The sequence below is a fragment of the Poecile atricapillus genome, chromosome 4 (genome assembly GCF_030490865.1).
Source record: "Poecile atricapillus isolate bPoeAtr1 chromosome 4, bPoeAtr1.hap1, whole genome shotgun sequence".
NCBI classification, from domain to species: domain Eukaryota; kingdom Metazoa; phylum Chordata; class Aves; order Passeriformes; family Paridae; genus Poecile; species Poecile atricapillus.
In genome coordinates, this window is record NC_081252.1 from 26939548 (window position 1) to 26954457 (window position 14910).

Consider the following 14910-nt stretch of genomic DNA (forward strand, 5'->3'; position numbering starts at 1 on the left):
CCATAGTTTAAGGTCTGAGGAAACACCATTTGTGCTTTGTCTGATAGTTAGTTTGTTTCTTGGGAAATGAGTGTATTTTTCATGTCTTTCGTGGATTTTTTTTTGTGGTGTCATCATGTACTAGTGGACAGTTGGTGCTCTTATGGGGCATGTGGTCTCTACTCACTCCCAGGAAAGCTCCTAAATGGAGGCTTACACAGAGTTGTGCAAGAGCTGTCCAGAGCTCCTGGACCCTCCTGGAGTACCTCAGAGCCAGAGAGTCATTAGGAAGGGCCATCAGAAACCTTCTGTCCAAGCTATGCAGCCACATAAACCATCTTCAGCTGAGTGTTGAGGGCCTGCAGGGCAAAATATGCTAGGAAAGTATGAACTTTTTGTTGTTTCCCAGTCAGAATACACTTCTTTCCTCCATGTGAAGACAGATCCAGATGGCTGCCTTATAAAATATGCCTAATAAGAATGATTTAATGGGTTTATTGTTTTGGGCTCCAGCAACTATCCTACTAAAGATACTAACAGATGGCATTTACTATGCTTGGCAGATGACAACCACAAAAATGGGCTTTGCATCATCCTGAAGATGATAGAATTGAGGTTTGTTGTACTTTAGCTCTTTTACACTGATGACTAAAGTTCAGCTCTCAATTGCTGTGTAAGTTTAGTTTATAGGTATGTTTAAAGACCTTTTTCTGTTAAACTGTAATCTCTTGATCCTCAAATCATTAAACTGTGATCTCTTGCCCTCAAGTCATTAAACTAGCTGGGCCACTCAAAGAATCTTTCTGCTGACACAAACAGGTAAATCATCAGTAGCATAGCTCCCTTGCTTCGCAGGTTCTTCTACCCAGCTGCCATGTGTGTGAGTGCTTGCAAGCTCTGATTAATCCATGCTAAAATATGTCAAAGTTGACCATATTTGCCAAGATAGAAATAGCCTCTATTCTTGTTTCCACATTGCAAATTCAGAAAACAGTAAGTGTTGCTACATTTTATATATTAGTAAAGGCCTGTATGCACAAACCAGCCTTTGAAATAAGTCGTAATATTAAGGGCTAAAGTCCTTGAAACCTTCCTGCAGAAGAGAGAGTAAAGCAAAACAATATCCTGTGTAGGAGAAAAAATGTAAACTGTGTGTGTTAGCCAATAGTAGCTTGCTCTGCCTGCAGACCCTGTAGAACCCTATAAAAGGTGTGCTAAAGATAGAAATAAACGGCGTTCACGATTACTTCTGTGAAGACTGGTGAATAGCTGGCGGTGTCTCAATAAGTACGATGTTTTATGTTTGAGTTGTTATAAATTGTTACCAGTCAGCTGTTTCTTCCCATTTATTCTGTATTCATATATCAGAAGCCTCCTCTTTGTATAATGGAAACAAAAAACAATACTTGGTGCACATTTGTATTTCTTCACACTGCTTCCCAAACATTAGAGGCACTTGTCTAAATTGGCCAAAGGTTTAAAACCACAATGATCAACAATTAAAACAACCCCAAGAAAGAGGCATAAAGGTAAAAAAACCCCAAAACACCAAATAAAAGCCACAACACAGAACAACCGAACACCAGCTTTACATAAAATGTTTGGGAGTGTTAATCTGGTAAAATACTGAGTGGTGAGACATTCTCCAGTACCTAAGCCTATGATTTACTTAAATTATAATTCAAACACATGTTCACCATAAATTTTAATTTCTGCTATATTATTCCTTGCTCATTAGGCGTTGGAATGATACAGTCAATCAGGATGGATACACAGTTCTAATCTAGAGTTTGTTGAACTGCATGTATGAATTCCTTAAGCTTGCAGTGTTATGGAAGCCCAAAGAAACAATTTCCTTCCTTTTTAAAAGATTGCATATTATAAGTAATTTTTAAAAATCCAAACTTTTTATAATACCTGTGACAGGAGCAAGTCCTGTAATTCATAACTGGCTAAAAAAAAATTGCAGCACAATACAAGAATGAGGAGCAATAGGTAGAAGATAAAAAGATGGTTTCATTTATAAATTCTGTGCTTGAAGTGTGGGGTTTGAGCTTGATCCTTTTATTCAAGGGAAGTGGTAGATCTTTCAGGAAAGTCTTGGTTTGCATTTCATATAAGTTGTATTGGAGGATGGTGAAGTTCATACTGGTGCTGAGCCATCTGCTGTTTAATGTCTGGCAATCCTAAAACGTCAGGACACTGCGGATGCTGCAATATAAAATGACAAGTTAGTGACTAGAAAATCCCCTAGGCTGACATCAGCTGAACACTGCTGTTTTGTCTGATAACCTGTGCTATTGCTGTCAAACAGGTACTCCCACCCTTCCTGCCCCTGCCCCAGCTTGCAGCAAAATGACAGAGAAGATGTGCAAACTTTGCTTCAGATGTAGAGAACAAAATTCACAGAAGACTGAGAAGCCTTCGCTGATGAAGCCCAGGGCTCATATTAATTAATTACCAGTTACAGTCTGAGAAGTTCCTCAGAGAGGAGCTTAGAAACAGCTTTCTAATTACAGGGTAACTGGTACAGCTTATTCTGTGCTGAAACACTGAAGTATTATACTCTGTAAAAATGATCAGCTGCAATGTGCCTCTATCTTCAGGCTAACTATCAGTATCCTAGCAAAGCTGCTGGCATCTCTGTCCTCATCACTTTCCTGTTTGCTATACTAAAAACTAAAACTAACATTTGTAGCCTATGTAAAATAAGGACAATGAAAAAATGAAGTGTGTGCTGCATTGTTAGAACCTGAAAACAAACCTCAGGGACTGAAATTCTTTTGTTACTTGCTTTTTATATTTAGAGTAACATCTAGAATAACTGCTAGCAAATGACAATGAAAAGAAACCATGAATGTAATTCTCCAGGTTCTGTAAGTTATAAACATCTACAACTTTCAAAAAGGGTAGTCTACACACATACTAAGATACACAAAGGTATTTCCTACTTCTGTCAAGGACAATTTTCAATTCCCATGGTGAACCTTGTCAAATAATATTTCCAGTTTCAATACCCTGTGAAAACAGTCTGACCTAAACTGTCACAATATTTGAGGAAAGCACAAGAGCTAAATTCTGAGTTTGCAATATATATCAAGTACTTTCCTTTTTAAAAAGCTCTGAAGTTCAAAGTGAAGTACCCAGTGACTTTAGGAACAATTGGACTGGGACTCTGTTCCCTAAATCACAAGAAGAATAGGCTACTTCTGTGTTCCTGCTCCTCATCCTGAAAAGTTTCTTGGAATATGATGTAACTAACCCTTGGCACTCTACAGCTTGGCACTCCCATGCTCCCTTGGTTGTATGCTTTTTTCCAATGGGTGCTGAGAAGAGACTTCCTCAATTGTGTAGTCTTTTCTCCCTTTGCCACCCAGTGTCTCTGCTCAAAATAGAATCTCAAAGTTCCTCTGCAAGGAAAGTTCTTCTGCAAGGGCCCACTGCATTTCAAAAGCTGAAGGTTTGCTGGCTTTATTACTCCAGCTGCAAAACCATGGGAATACACTGGGTGGGATTAAGGGGCATGCTGGGCTGCCTTCCCCATTCTCTGCCGTGAAGTCAGACTTTGTCTTACCATACATCTCCTTTAGGTTATTTATACAGAACCTTTACAGTGAAACAATGTTTACCTCTTTCCTGTCCTTAAAAGATCAAATCCTTCATTGATCTTTGTCAAAGGTAGTATGTGAGTTATTAATGGATCCAGAACAAACTTTTTCTTCATGTAGTCAGCAACCAGTTTGGGAACTGCATCTTTACTCTTCCAGCCTGAAAAAAAACCCACAGAGAATGCATAATGAAATTAAATGCTTTTGAAAATACATAAAACCCAGGGTGGCTTAAATTTTTAGATAACCTTTCTATAGCAGAGTAATAGGATGAAATGTGGCAGCATGGCTTTACCTTTGTAACACAGCGTGCCAGCAAGAAACATGGGACAAAGTGCAGTTATTCCACATACGACAAACCCAGCAGAAGATCAGTACAAATGTCAGTCTTTACAGAATCCAAAATTGTCCCCACATGAAATACTGTTTCAACTTAATCACATTTCATACAAAAGCCAGAGTGCTGACATCCATGTTGGTAAGTTTTAAATTAGTTAATTAATAATTTTAATTTAATCAAGAAACTTGATTCTCTGCTCAAAACTGGGGAGTGGGTGGTAGATGTGTCTCTCTATTCTTACAAGCATCAGTAGGTAAAAGCTGTCATGAATCCTAGGATGCCCTTCCAGAGGACCCTGATTTGTCTCTGCTATTTTATTCAGGTGTCTTTTGAATACATCGGAGGAACTGGTTACAAGTGAGAAAACCTGTTGTTGGAAACAACTTTTCTGTGGCCTTTGTGTTGAGTGAGCTAGGAATTGCTGAGTGTGGGACTGCTGAGAGAGCTCCAAAAAGAGCAAGAATTGGAAGGGACTGTTGGCAGCTGGCCAGGGGCTAAGCTGGGGTCTGACCTCTGTGGAAATCAGCTGAGTATAAGCCCTGATGTAGTTTACTGTCCTGACTCTCCATCTCTCCTGCTGTCTCTCCCCTCTCCTTCTATTCCTCTCATTCTCCTTTTTGCACTTGCTCTTTTTCTCCCCTCTTTCTGTCCTCTCTCCCTCTTTATGATTTTCTCTTTTTCACCCATTTATTTTCTATCCTTTATCTCCTCTTATCTCTCTCCCTATCTTTTTTTCCTCCTCTTTATTTTTATCCATCCTCCTTCCTCCCCTCACCCTCATTTTCTTTTTCTCTTTTGCTTCTCTCCCTTTTTTCTCATTTCCCCCTCTTCTTTCTTCTTTCCTCCCTTTTATTCTCTATTTTCTGTCTCCTTTCTTTTCTTTCTCTCTGTCTCCTCTTCCCTTTCTTCCCCCTCCCTCTCTCCCTTTCTGTTTTTTTCTTTCCTTCTCTTGCCATTCACTAAGTTCCCATAATTAATTCCCCTTCAACTTCTTTGTCAGCAAAATAGCCATCAATACTTCCAATAAGACAGCCTAAGTGATTAATTTTGTATGTCCTGTTTCATTCAAGATTATTTACAAGATTCCCAAGCCAGTTAGATCACATCTTTCCAAGTCCTTACCTCCAAAGATGGAGCCTTTCCAGCTGCGACCAGTGAAGAGGAGCATGGGATCAAAAGTGATCTTTTCTGCTGCAGGGGGCACTCCCACAATCACACTGACTCCGTAGTTATGCTGGCAACAGGCCAAGGCTGCAGTCTGCATTAGAAACAGAGGGACACCCAAAGTCTGGCAAGATTTGTCTTTGGGGCACAAACTCCATCTCCTCCTCTCATTACTGCTTGCAATTAATTTTTTGTAAATGAAACCACATAAAAAATTGTCCATTGTATCTGCTCACACCCTTGTATCTGCTCTCACTGGTTAAGTATATCCTAGCTTTGCTCTTTTCACCTGTTTTGTATAAACTATTGGCGATAAGCCATTTTTGGAGAGCAGATAATGGGCTATATGAAATGTAGCCAACCTGGTTTGGCCAGGCACTACAGTGAAGTTCCCTTTCCTAAATTTCTGAGCATGCTTCTGTCCCTGCGTCTCAGTGGCCAACAGCTGGACTTGAAAGGTTTGAAGTTAGATTGGTATTCTGCCAGTGGCTCTCAGCTCCTCCTCCTTGGTGCTTGGTGGCCTGGTGAAGAGAGTGCTAATGAGCTAATGCCTCCTGTCACCCCATCTTTTGGTTGCATACCATGGTATCAGTACGGCCAATGACCTCAAAGGAGTAGTCCACACCCCCACCGGACATTTCCATCAGCACTTCATGGATGGGCTTATTGAAATCTTTAGGGTTGATGCAGTCAGTGGCTCCCAGCTCCTTGGCCTTGGCGAACTTGTCGCTATTGATGTCCACGGCAATGATACGGGAAGCTCCAGCCACCTTGCAGCCTATGACAACAGAGAGGCCAACTCCTCCGAGGCCAAAGATGGCACAGGTGGAGCCTGGTTCCACCTATAATAACAACCATGAAAACATGGCATATTGTTACAGGCTTGGGAAAGTCCTATGCATTTCCTCATTATCAACATGATTTCACTTAAGCCACTTCTTGCAGTTTAGAGATTACCTGCTGAGAAGGAATTTGCACATGCATACCTAGTACAGCTAGTGCAGTAGCCAGCTGTACTGTTATAAGGCTACATGTGACTAAAAGAAATTGTCCATAAAATACACTCCTGAGACCAGGTTTTCATTATATGTCTCAGCTTCAGGATTAGACACACCTTTTTTTTTTTTTATGACACTGTATGTTCCAGTGGTGTTAAGATCTGTAGTGTCATTCAACTGGAGACAGTGCCAGCTCTAAACTCACATTCGTATATTGCTACAATTGTGAGTGTTGCCTATATAGGCTTCTATATATTCTTAGACTTCAGTTACAATAAATAAATGTAACATTTGTAACTGTTGTAACATTTTTCTAGGGGTGATAAAACTATGATGTAATAAATAATTTTACTGGATTTTTGAAGATATTTTTTTTAAGACTTCTGAGTACCCTAGAGACAGAATCTGAAGTAGGAAAGAACTAGTATCTTCTTTCCACACTCAACTAAACAGAGTCTACACCTCCTGGCTGCCATGCTGACAACCCACTTGTAGGCTACACAATCTTGAACAGACACCATAAAATATCAGAAACACCCACCACAGTATTTACCTTGGCAGTCTGCAGAGCAGCCCCATAACCAGTTGAAAATCCACAGCCAATTAGACAAACTTTTTCCAGAGGAGCAGCAGAATCGATTTTGGCCACAGCACACTCATGCACTACTGTGTATTCAGTGAAGGTACTTGTACCAAGAAAATGGTAAATTGCTTTTCCTTTACAGGTGAATCTGCTGGTGCCATCAGGCATTAATCCAGATGTTGTACCAAAGCTGTTTGAAAGATGATCAGAAATAATGGCAAGTGAAATTTGCTGTTTGCAGTCAGTTATGGATAAAGTCAAATCGAATTAGGGTTGTAAGTAATCCAGGAAAACTCACTCAGTTTTACTGCACAGGTTACTCTTGGTGTTTAAGCAGCTCTTGCACTCCCCACACTGTGGAATAAAGAGTGGAATAACCTTGTCTCCTAGAAATAAATCAGTAATGACAGAGGATTAAAAAAGGCAAACAAGAAGCATACAGGTAAAAACATGAAGCAAGTGTATTTAATCCCAAGGCAAATATGCAGTAGGACTGCAGCGATGGTTTTATTTCCTTCCACTGCATTTGTAAGATGAACCATCTCTCTGTGTTTTATATAAAAGACATAATTAGGTCAAAGTTATGACAACTAATTTTGATATGCAAAATTTCTGGTGTCTTTCCACAGAACAGAGTCAGACCTATGTCATAAAACCATGTTATCTACTGACACTTCTGAAGTACTTACTCAGCAGTTTATTGCATCTTCTGTATAAAAAGAAGGAACTAGGATTGCAGATTGGAGTGCCAAGATAACTGGGCTGTAAACCATGCATATGAAGAATGGGGAATTAAGCATTAATTTGCCAGTCCTCTTGAGCAACTTTGCTCTTTAGCAGTCCTATTACTGTTGCACTGAGTACATGTAGGTAAAATACTTGTCTGAGAAGCAGTGACACACACAGCCTAAGCCAGCATCTCTAATTCTCTAGCACAATTACGTGATTAACACAGTAGCACATAGCTTCCCAGTGCAATTTTTTACTCCTAGGCAATTTCCACAGCAATGATATATGGTAAATACCTAATGATCTCTAAGCATGTATTTCCTAATACATATTAGTTTATGATTTGTCAGTTTTAAGATGTGGCTAATCCTTGACACACTGAAAGTCAATATAAATTTTTGCTTTCCACCAAAAAATGAAAAATACCTACAGAACATTAAATGCCCCCACAACCTTGACCCTGAGCTAACTTAGAACTGTGATATGGGCTTAGTAATCATTTTGCTAAAGAAATGTTGCACAAGTTGAAGCCTTTTTTTTAGAACTTGGAGGTGTAAATTAAGCAACATCTGAGAAATGTGATTTTGTGCATGTATGTGTTCAGGCCTGCTATTTCAGCTCACCTGGAAACATGGGGCAGCTGCTGGAATTAGACAACAGAGAGATTTATGAACCCAGACATAAGAGAAAAAGCAACTAGAGCTGTCACTGAAATTTGAAATAGGCATATTTGTTTGGAGTTAAAGCAGAAATCTCCAATAAAATTTTTTGTTATACATACCAGCCTACTTTGGACAGACTTCATACTTGTCAGTATGGACAAAGACACTGGAAGTACAGAAGTGTTAAAAGTGGGCTACTCAGGTATCATAACAAAATGCCTAGAAATAGAGTGATTCTGCACAGATTTTTTTACACTGCATATTTTCTCTTAATAATTTAGCCCTTGTTGGATTTTTTTCAGTCCTGTAAAAGTGTAGAAGAATCCCATCTCATCTTGAAGCAGTTGGCTGAGAATTGTCATCTTTCACTGACCATCTCTGCACTGTGGTTCAAAGAGAACATAGGGAGAGGAGCAGCTGGTCCAGATGAGTGTCCTGAGAGCAACCCAGCCTTCGGGGAGCAGTGCTGCCTCACCCGCACTGGCGCTGCCCACATGCAAGGCCTGCAGCAGGGTGGGCACCCCAGTTGTGCCCTGATGCTTTTGAGGTGAAGTAAGACCTAAATTCTGATCAGCTGAAGTCAATGGATTATTTAGCTGTTAGGAGAATTAAAAGGTGCTTTAACATTTTGTCATCTGGTGCTTTGCTTTACTTTATTCTTGAGAAAGGTGAGCTGTATAAACTGTGTTCAGAGAACCTGCAGCTAATGCTTGACTTCATATGAACAGCAAAGCATATGAAAAACAACTTCATATGAAAAGACTCTACATTCTTAGTCCCACAACAGGAAAAGCACCATGTAGGTGGAAAGCAAGCTGCAGATGTTTTTGCCAAAACCAAAAGAAATTGAGTAGAAAATCTGAAAGTAAATCAATACTGGGGACGCAGAAAGGCATAAACAGTAAGTTTGTATCCTTTGAGGTATCCTTGAAAAAATTGAAAATGGACTATTTTCCTGTGCAGTAAAAATACTAACAAATGTAACAATCTTTGAACTAAGGAGGAGTCTAGAAACTCAGCAGAGGATTTGTTTTCAGTGCTGTTTCATACCTGGTTTGACTGAAGTCACTCCCTGCCCAACACTCTCCACAACACCAGCTGCTTCATGCCCAAGAATTATTGGAAAAGGCATAACCAGTGCACCAGTTATCACATGGTCATCAGAGCGGCAGATCCCAGTGGCCACGACCTGATTCACAGGACAGACAAGAATGTTTCTGCTTTTAACTATGTCAGGTCATATGCGGAAGTGAAATGATATTCTACATGTGGAGAAGCCATTTGCTTCTCTCCAAAATCCAGCTTGCATCCAATAAATCTACAGGTAAAACAAATTTAGTTGTCTGATTTAAGATTTTCATGGTATTTATTAGTCTTTAATCTACAGGCCAAAGCTCCTTTGTGAATGTTTGCAATGCAGTACTGAGCTCTATAGGGAGTCCAATGGATTTTCTGTAGAATCAATGTTTTAGCAATACAATTAGATAGGAAGAACAGAGTAAATTAAATTATGCCTAGTATTTATATATAAATACTTACAAGGAAAGTGTGTAATATTATATAAATATTATAAAATTATGTAAATACAAATTAACCATCACATATTATTTATAAATATAGAAATATTGTGTATATATTATGTTTATGATATTTAGATTATATGACAATATATAATAGATATTTTATATAGATGATGTCAAAGTAAGAGAAATTTTCTTGCTCCACACAACTGGAAATTCTGATTTTTGCCTTGTATTGTAATTTTTCAGCCTATTAGAAAAGCAGCTGTCAGTAAACAAAAAATACAACCTGGAAAACCTTTTTTTTTTCTTAATAACCTCATTATTAAATTAATGACTTTAAACATGTTCCATAGGAGCTAACTGATTAGTAACTGCTTTCTAATAGAATGTTTTCTCACTGGGTCTTAAAAATTTATAGAACTAATTCTGATTAAAAGCAAGATAGAATGCAAGTCATACAAGTTGTTTAAAATGTTATTTTTAGTACCTTTATGCGAACTTCATGTTCTTTTGGTGGGGCAACTTCCACTTCTTCAATACTGAAAGGTTTATTGGCTTCCCACAGCACTGCTGCCTTGCATTTAATAACCTGCAAACAGAGCAAAGAAAACGGGAATGGCATTTTCAAGTCCTCACATAGACAGTTTCTTCCATTTCTGCATGTGAAACTCCTGTTCATATTTGTGGAGAAGAGAGGGAAACTACAGGGGAAAAAACCTAAATGAAACAACAAAAAAGTCAACACCAAAGGTCAGTGTAAGCCTATTTTTTCCCCCCACCAAGATCATGTCTGACTTTGCTTATCATATTTCTGTCACATCAAGTTTTCAGCTGCATGTGTAATAGTCTCCTAGGTAATGGGGTACCGTACCCATTTTCATTGCTCCTTTGCTAACTTCCTTGGTCACTTTCTTTTGCTGTATTCAGTTACTTGTCTGTATTTGTATCTTCTTGAAGATGGCACACTAAATGATGTCACTTATCAGGCTGTAATAAAGTCTGTATTGTCTAGAACAGTCTGTGTTGTGAACTAACAAATTTGCTAAAAATGGAATTCAGAGCCTAGTACAGATTTATAAGCATTCTAGTGGAGCCCAAGTTCATCCATGAGGTGATGGCTGAAGGACAGCTGTGTAAACTGATGCAGCACTTCAAAGAGGTAATCTTGAACCATCCCTTTATGTGCAGTATTATCCATGCTAAGGTACCCTCCTTCTCAGAAGGGATATTTAACTCTGGTGGATTTACTACCCAACTATCCAAGACAGTATTTTTTTTTTATCTCTTAGACTGAAGTTTGTCCATTAATTCTTCAGGCTTTGTCCTGGTAGTGACCTAAGGGCTCCTCTGACCATCTGCCACTGAGAGAAAAATGCCCTCAGAAAAGAGAAGAGCATTGTCCACACCTCATCCTGAGCTATAAAACAGGTTTCCTCACTGCAAGCTCAATCCTACTGTATTCAAAAGCAGTGGGACCTCTCTGCCCCCATAATTGCTGCTCTTTCTTGGAAGTGTTTAAAGATCTCACCCTAAGTCTTTAAACAACCTGAAATATGATTTTCCTGGGTCACACACTATAAAGTCCTCAGTCATTCTGTTAAGTCTACTGACTACAAGTGTTCAGGTGGCATTATCTTGAGAAGGAAATGGAGGGGACTCAAATCCAGGATGCCCTCAGTTTAGCACATGCATATTTATCCTGTGTGACCAGGACAACTTAACACCAGTGTGTTGCAAAATTTGCAAGGGAAAAAAACAACAAAAAAATTTTTAGTATCAAACCTTTTGAAGTAGAAGTAGAAATAATGTCTGATTATCCACAAATGGAAAAGTGGTAACAAAAAAAATAATTACTAGGAAATACTGAACATATAAAATAGCAAACTTTCAGCAGCCAGACACAGCAGTGGGATGGGTACAATGCTTTGAAAAAAACTGCCTCAAGAGATATTTGCACTAAATTTAAATTTAATGTTTAGATGCAAGGGCAATTAGTAAAAATTCACAAGTGTGGTCAAAGGTCACATTTCAAAGGGCAGCATTTTCTAGGAAACTTACTTAAAAAAAAAAAAAAAAGGCAGATAACTTCATGACTTGCACATGTAAAGGACATGTAGTGTTTCCAAGAACAAAGGTGGCCAAGAAGTGTGGGTTGCTGAGAACAAGCAAATCTCTCCTAATCAGACATTAGTTAACTATGTTTTGTTATGACTGTTTCATCCCTGTGAGCTTTTATGGATTGCAACAGGATCCCAGAGATGTAGCAACAGCACACTGTCACCCACGTCATCTGCTAAGACAAGCACTGGCTTAACAGTTTTTTCTCTGCTAGTGTGTTCTACCAGCCATGTGAGTTACTACTGCAGGAGAGGGCATGTGTGGAAACACACCCTTATGCAGGACACAAGGACTATGCTGCTTGGTTACATAAATTGCACTGGAACTCCCATGTTATTCCAAGGTAAACACAGTGAAATCAAAGCAGTTAAGCTAGATCATAACACTTCATTTACTGTGAATATGTAATCCAATAATGCTGATAGAGGACTGAACTTGGTGAATTTACCTGCAAGTAAGCCACAATTAATTGTGCACTTGCACTAACTCGGAGTTAAAAAGAGCATTTTTTTTTCCTTTCTCTTTTGGTTTTAGAATAGTGAGGATAGCTGGCAGTAAGAGCAAATGATTCTGGTCCTAGCTTAAGGCACATTCCAGCAAGGTGCATGCTTTCAGTTTTCTATTTCTAGTTGCTTGCCCCTTAATTTCTCTTGCAGGTCCCTGGGTATCTGCTAGCATCTCGCCAGCAGTGCAAGAAGGAACACGTATTGGTATCAACCTCCATTTCTCTTGTCATCTAATTTCTAGCAAAGATATAACTACTCATTTCAATCCAAGCTCAGTATTTCATTGCATGTGAACTTTACTTCTGGTCTTCATTAACTAAAGTTTGAGACTTGTTATATGCAAATTCAAATTTAATGACTGTCCTAATGCCAGCACAATTCACCCTGAAATTGAACACAATATTAGCTATATCTTCTTTTTACAAAACAAGCTGATAGAATCACAAATAAACTAAAAATAGTTTAAACTACTGTAGGATCTCAGAATGGAGACTGGTGGAGCAGATAAATACATTGATCTAAGAACTTAGTATATTGTATCATATTTTAAACTATCCACTCAGAGATTAAAAACAGTTTGCTAACCCAGAAAGGGTGTTATTCTTATTCTGGTGCTGTTACCTTTTGTTGCCACAAATAAACTATTGCCTTGAAGAGTTAACAACCATTTTCTAGGAAACTACAGCAGCCTGCAAATAAAGGCAGCTCTTCTGTACCAGCTTCATCCTAAATTCTAATCTGTGCTATACCACCAGGATTTACAGTGTCCCTGCAAAGAATTCACATTTAAAAATGCATTACTCAGCTGCAGCAAAGAAACTTTCCTATTACAAACCGTTGCATACTTTGCCTGCTGTGCTCATGTTGATGAAATTTGCCACCGCTGATTTTCTGCACCAAGAACTCAGTCACCTCCAGAGCAGCTGGGTTGCTGGTACCACAAGTCCTCTCCAGCACACTGGAAGCTGGTTGTGTGAAGTGCTCCTACAAGTGGACTTCTCTGGTCTTTTAGCCAAGCCTCCCAGCCCATAGTCCCACCCCTTAATCAGAAAAAATGCTAGAATGAGAGTGAACCACTCATCTGATGAAACCTCACTCAGTGTTTCCATCTTCCTGACCCCTTTGTCATGCTCTTTCCCACCCTTTTTTGCAGCCCACTTGTGGCTGTCCTCAACATCATGGGACAAAAGCAACAGCCCTGTCTGGATGCTATTTCCCTTTTTCCACCTCCCTGGAAGCTGCCCTCCAAACCCTCTACTCTCAGTGGCACTGTTGGTGCAAAGAGAAATGGAGAGAGTGGCTCTTGAATTCACAACAGCAGGGACACAGTGAGAGCATGAAGGCTTTGGTGATGAACTTCGGTGACACAAGAGCCCAGCTCATCCACTAAAACATGGGATTGTGCAAGCTGTTTAACAAATGTATGCTGACTGTGTGGCTGTGGCTGTATCTTCTCCTGAATTCTTAGTTTTACAGTCCGGCTACTCATTAATCTGTTGGAATGGCTTTCACTTCACTGTGTCCAAGGACAATGTGCCAACCATGCTGATAGGAAAACAAAAATCCGTAAGTCCGAAGTGCTGTGACAGAATGTTTCTTACCACATGCAACACCCTGCTTGTTTTGTGGGTGCTTGACCTGTTGGTTCCATCAACACCCACAAGCACAGCCCCCAACACTGCTCACATGCCCATACACTTGCCCTCTCCTGGCACTAGATGCTGGTGCAAGGGACTGGGTGGAAGTCAGCACTTCATGCCTTTCCTGGGGACCTCAAGCCTTGTCTATTTTTAAATTATGCCCAACATTCTGAAACCAAGTTTTCTTCCTTCAGAAACAAGTGAAAAAGAGATAAAATGCTGCATATAACTTGACTAGTAATTATTAAGTATAGTACTCTCTCACGTTTACCTGTATGACTGTAATTAATTCAAGAAGAGATTCTTCTCTTCCCTAGTCATGCTGGCTGCACTATTTCTGATCCAGGCCAGGATGCCATTGGCCTTCTTGGCCACCTGAGCACACGCTGGCTCATGTACAGCTGCTGTCAGCCAGCATCCCCAAGTCCTTTTCCTCCAGGCAGCTTTTCTGTAGCGCTGCCTGGGGCTGTTGTTACCAAGGGCAGGACTTGGCACTTGGCCTTGTTGAACCTCTGTGCTGGTTTTGGCTGGTGCAGAGTTAGCTTTCTTCACAGCGGCTGGTTTGGGACTGGGTTTTGGATTTGTGCTGAACACAGAGCTGATAATGTAGGGATGGTTTTCTTATTGCTAAGCATGGTTACAGAGTCAGGACCTTTTCTGCATTTCATACAGCCACACTGGTGAGGAAATTGGGGGTGTGTGGGAGGCTGGGACAAGACACAGCCTGGACAGGTGACCCAAACCGACTAAAGGGCTATCCCAGACCACATGACATCATGTCCAGTATATAAAGTGGGGGAAGAAGGAGGAAGGCATGGACATTTGTAGTGGTGGCATTTGTCTTCCCAAGTCACCATTACCCCATATGATGGGGCCCTGCTCCTGTTAATGTATTTATAGAAACATTTTTTATTGTCTTTAATGGCAGTAACCAGATTAAGTTCTAGTTGGGCTTCGACCCTTCTAATTTTCTCCCTGCAAAAACTCATAACATCCTTGTAATCCTCCTGAGCTGTCAGCCCTTTCTTCCAAAGGCCATAAACTCTCCTTTTTTGTTCTG

The 14910-nt window shown here is 39.9% G+C and overlaps 1 protein-coding gene across 2 annotated transcripts; it reads right to left on the minus strand.

The window, feature by feature from the left end:
• Nucleotides 1-1284: 1284 nt before the first annotated feature.
• On the minus strand, nt 1285-13210 carry LOC131578608 (alcohol dehydrogenase 1). Of its 2 annotated transcripts, none has more exons than XM_058837535.1 (9): nt 13056-13210; nt 10074-10175; nt 9114-9252; nt 6971-7058; nt 6643-6862; nt 5673-5933; nt 5050-5185; nt 3609-3747; nt 1285-2190 (listed from the first exon to the last, which is right to left on the minus strand). In XM_058837535.1, the coding sequence occupies exons 1-9, from the start codon at nt 13071-13073 to the stop codon at nt 2166-2168; spliced, it is 1128 nt and encodes a 375-aa protein (XP_058693518.1). In that variant the 5' UTR covers nt 13074-13210; the 3' UTR covers nt 1285-2165. The 2 variants fall into 2 exon arrangements, with proteins under 2 accessions (XP_058693518.1, XP_058693519.1); XM_058837536.1 differs by having other exon boundaries at nt 13046-13185.
• Nucleotides 13211-14910: the final 1700 nt, after the last annotated feature.

Excerpts from the sequence above, each read along its gene's own strand:
- LOC131578608 (XM_058837535.1), bottom strand. Across the intron at positions 5,186-5,672 it reads TTGGCCGTACTGATACCATG|ACTGCAGCCTTGGCCTGTTG; the intron begins GTATGCAACCAA and ends TTTCTAATGCAG. Across the intron at positions 2,191-3,608 it reads CTTTTAAGGACAGGAAAGAG|CATCCGCAGTGTCCTGACGT; the intron begins GTAAACATTGTT and ends TTTATATTGCAG.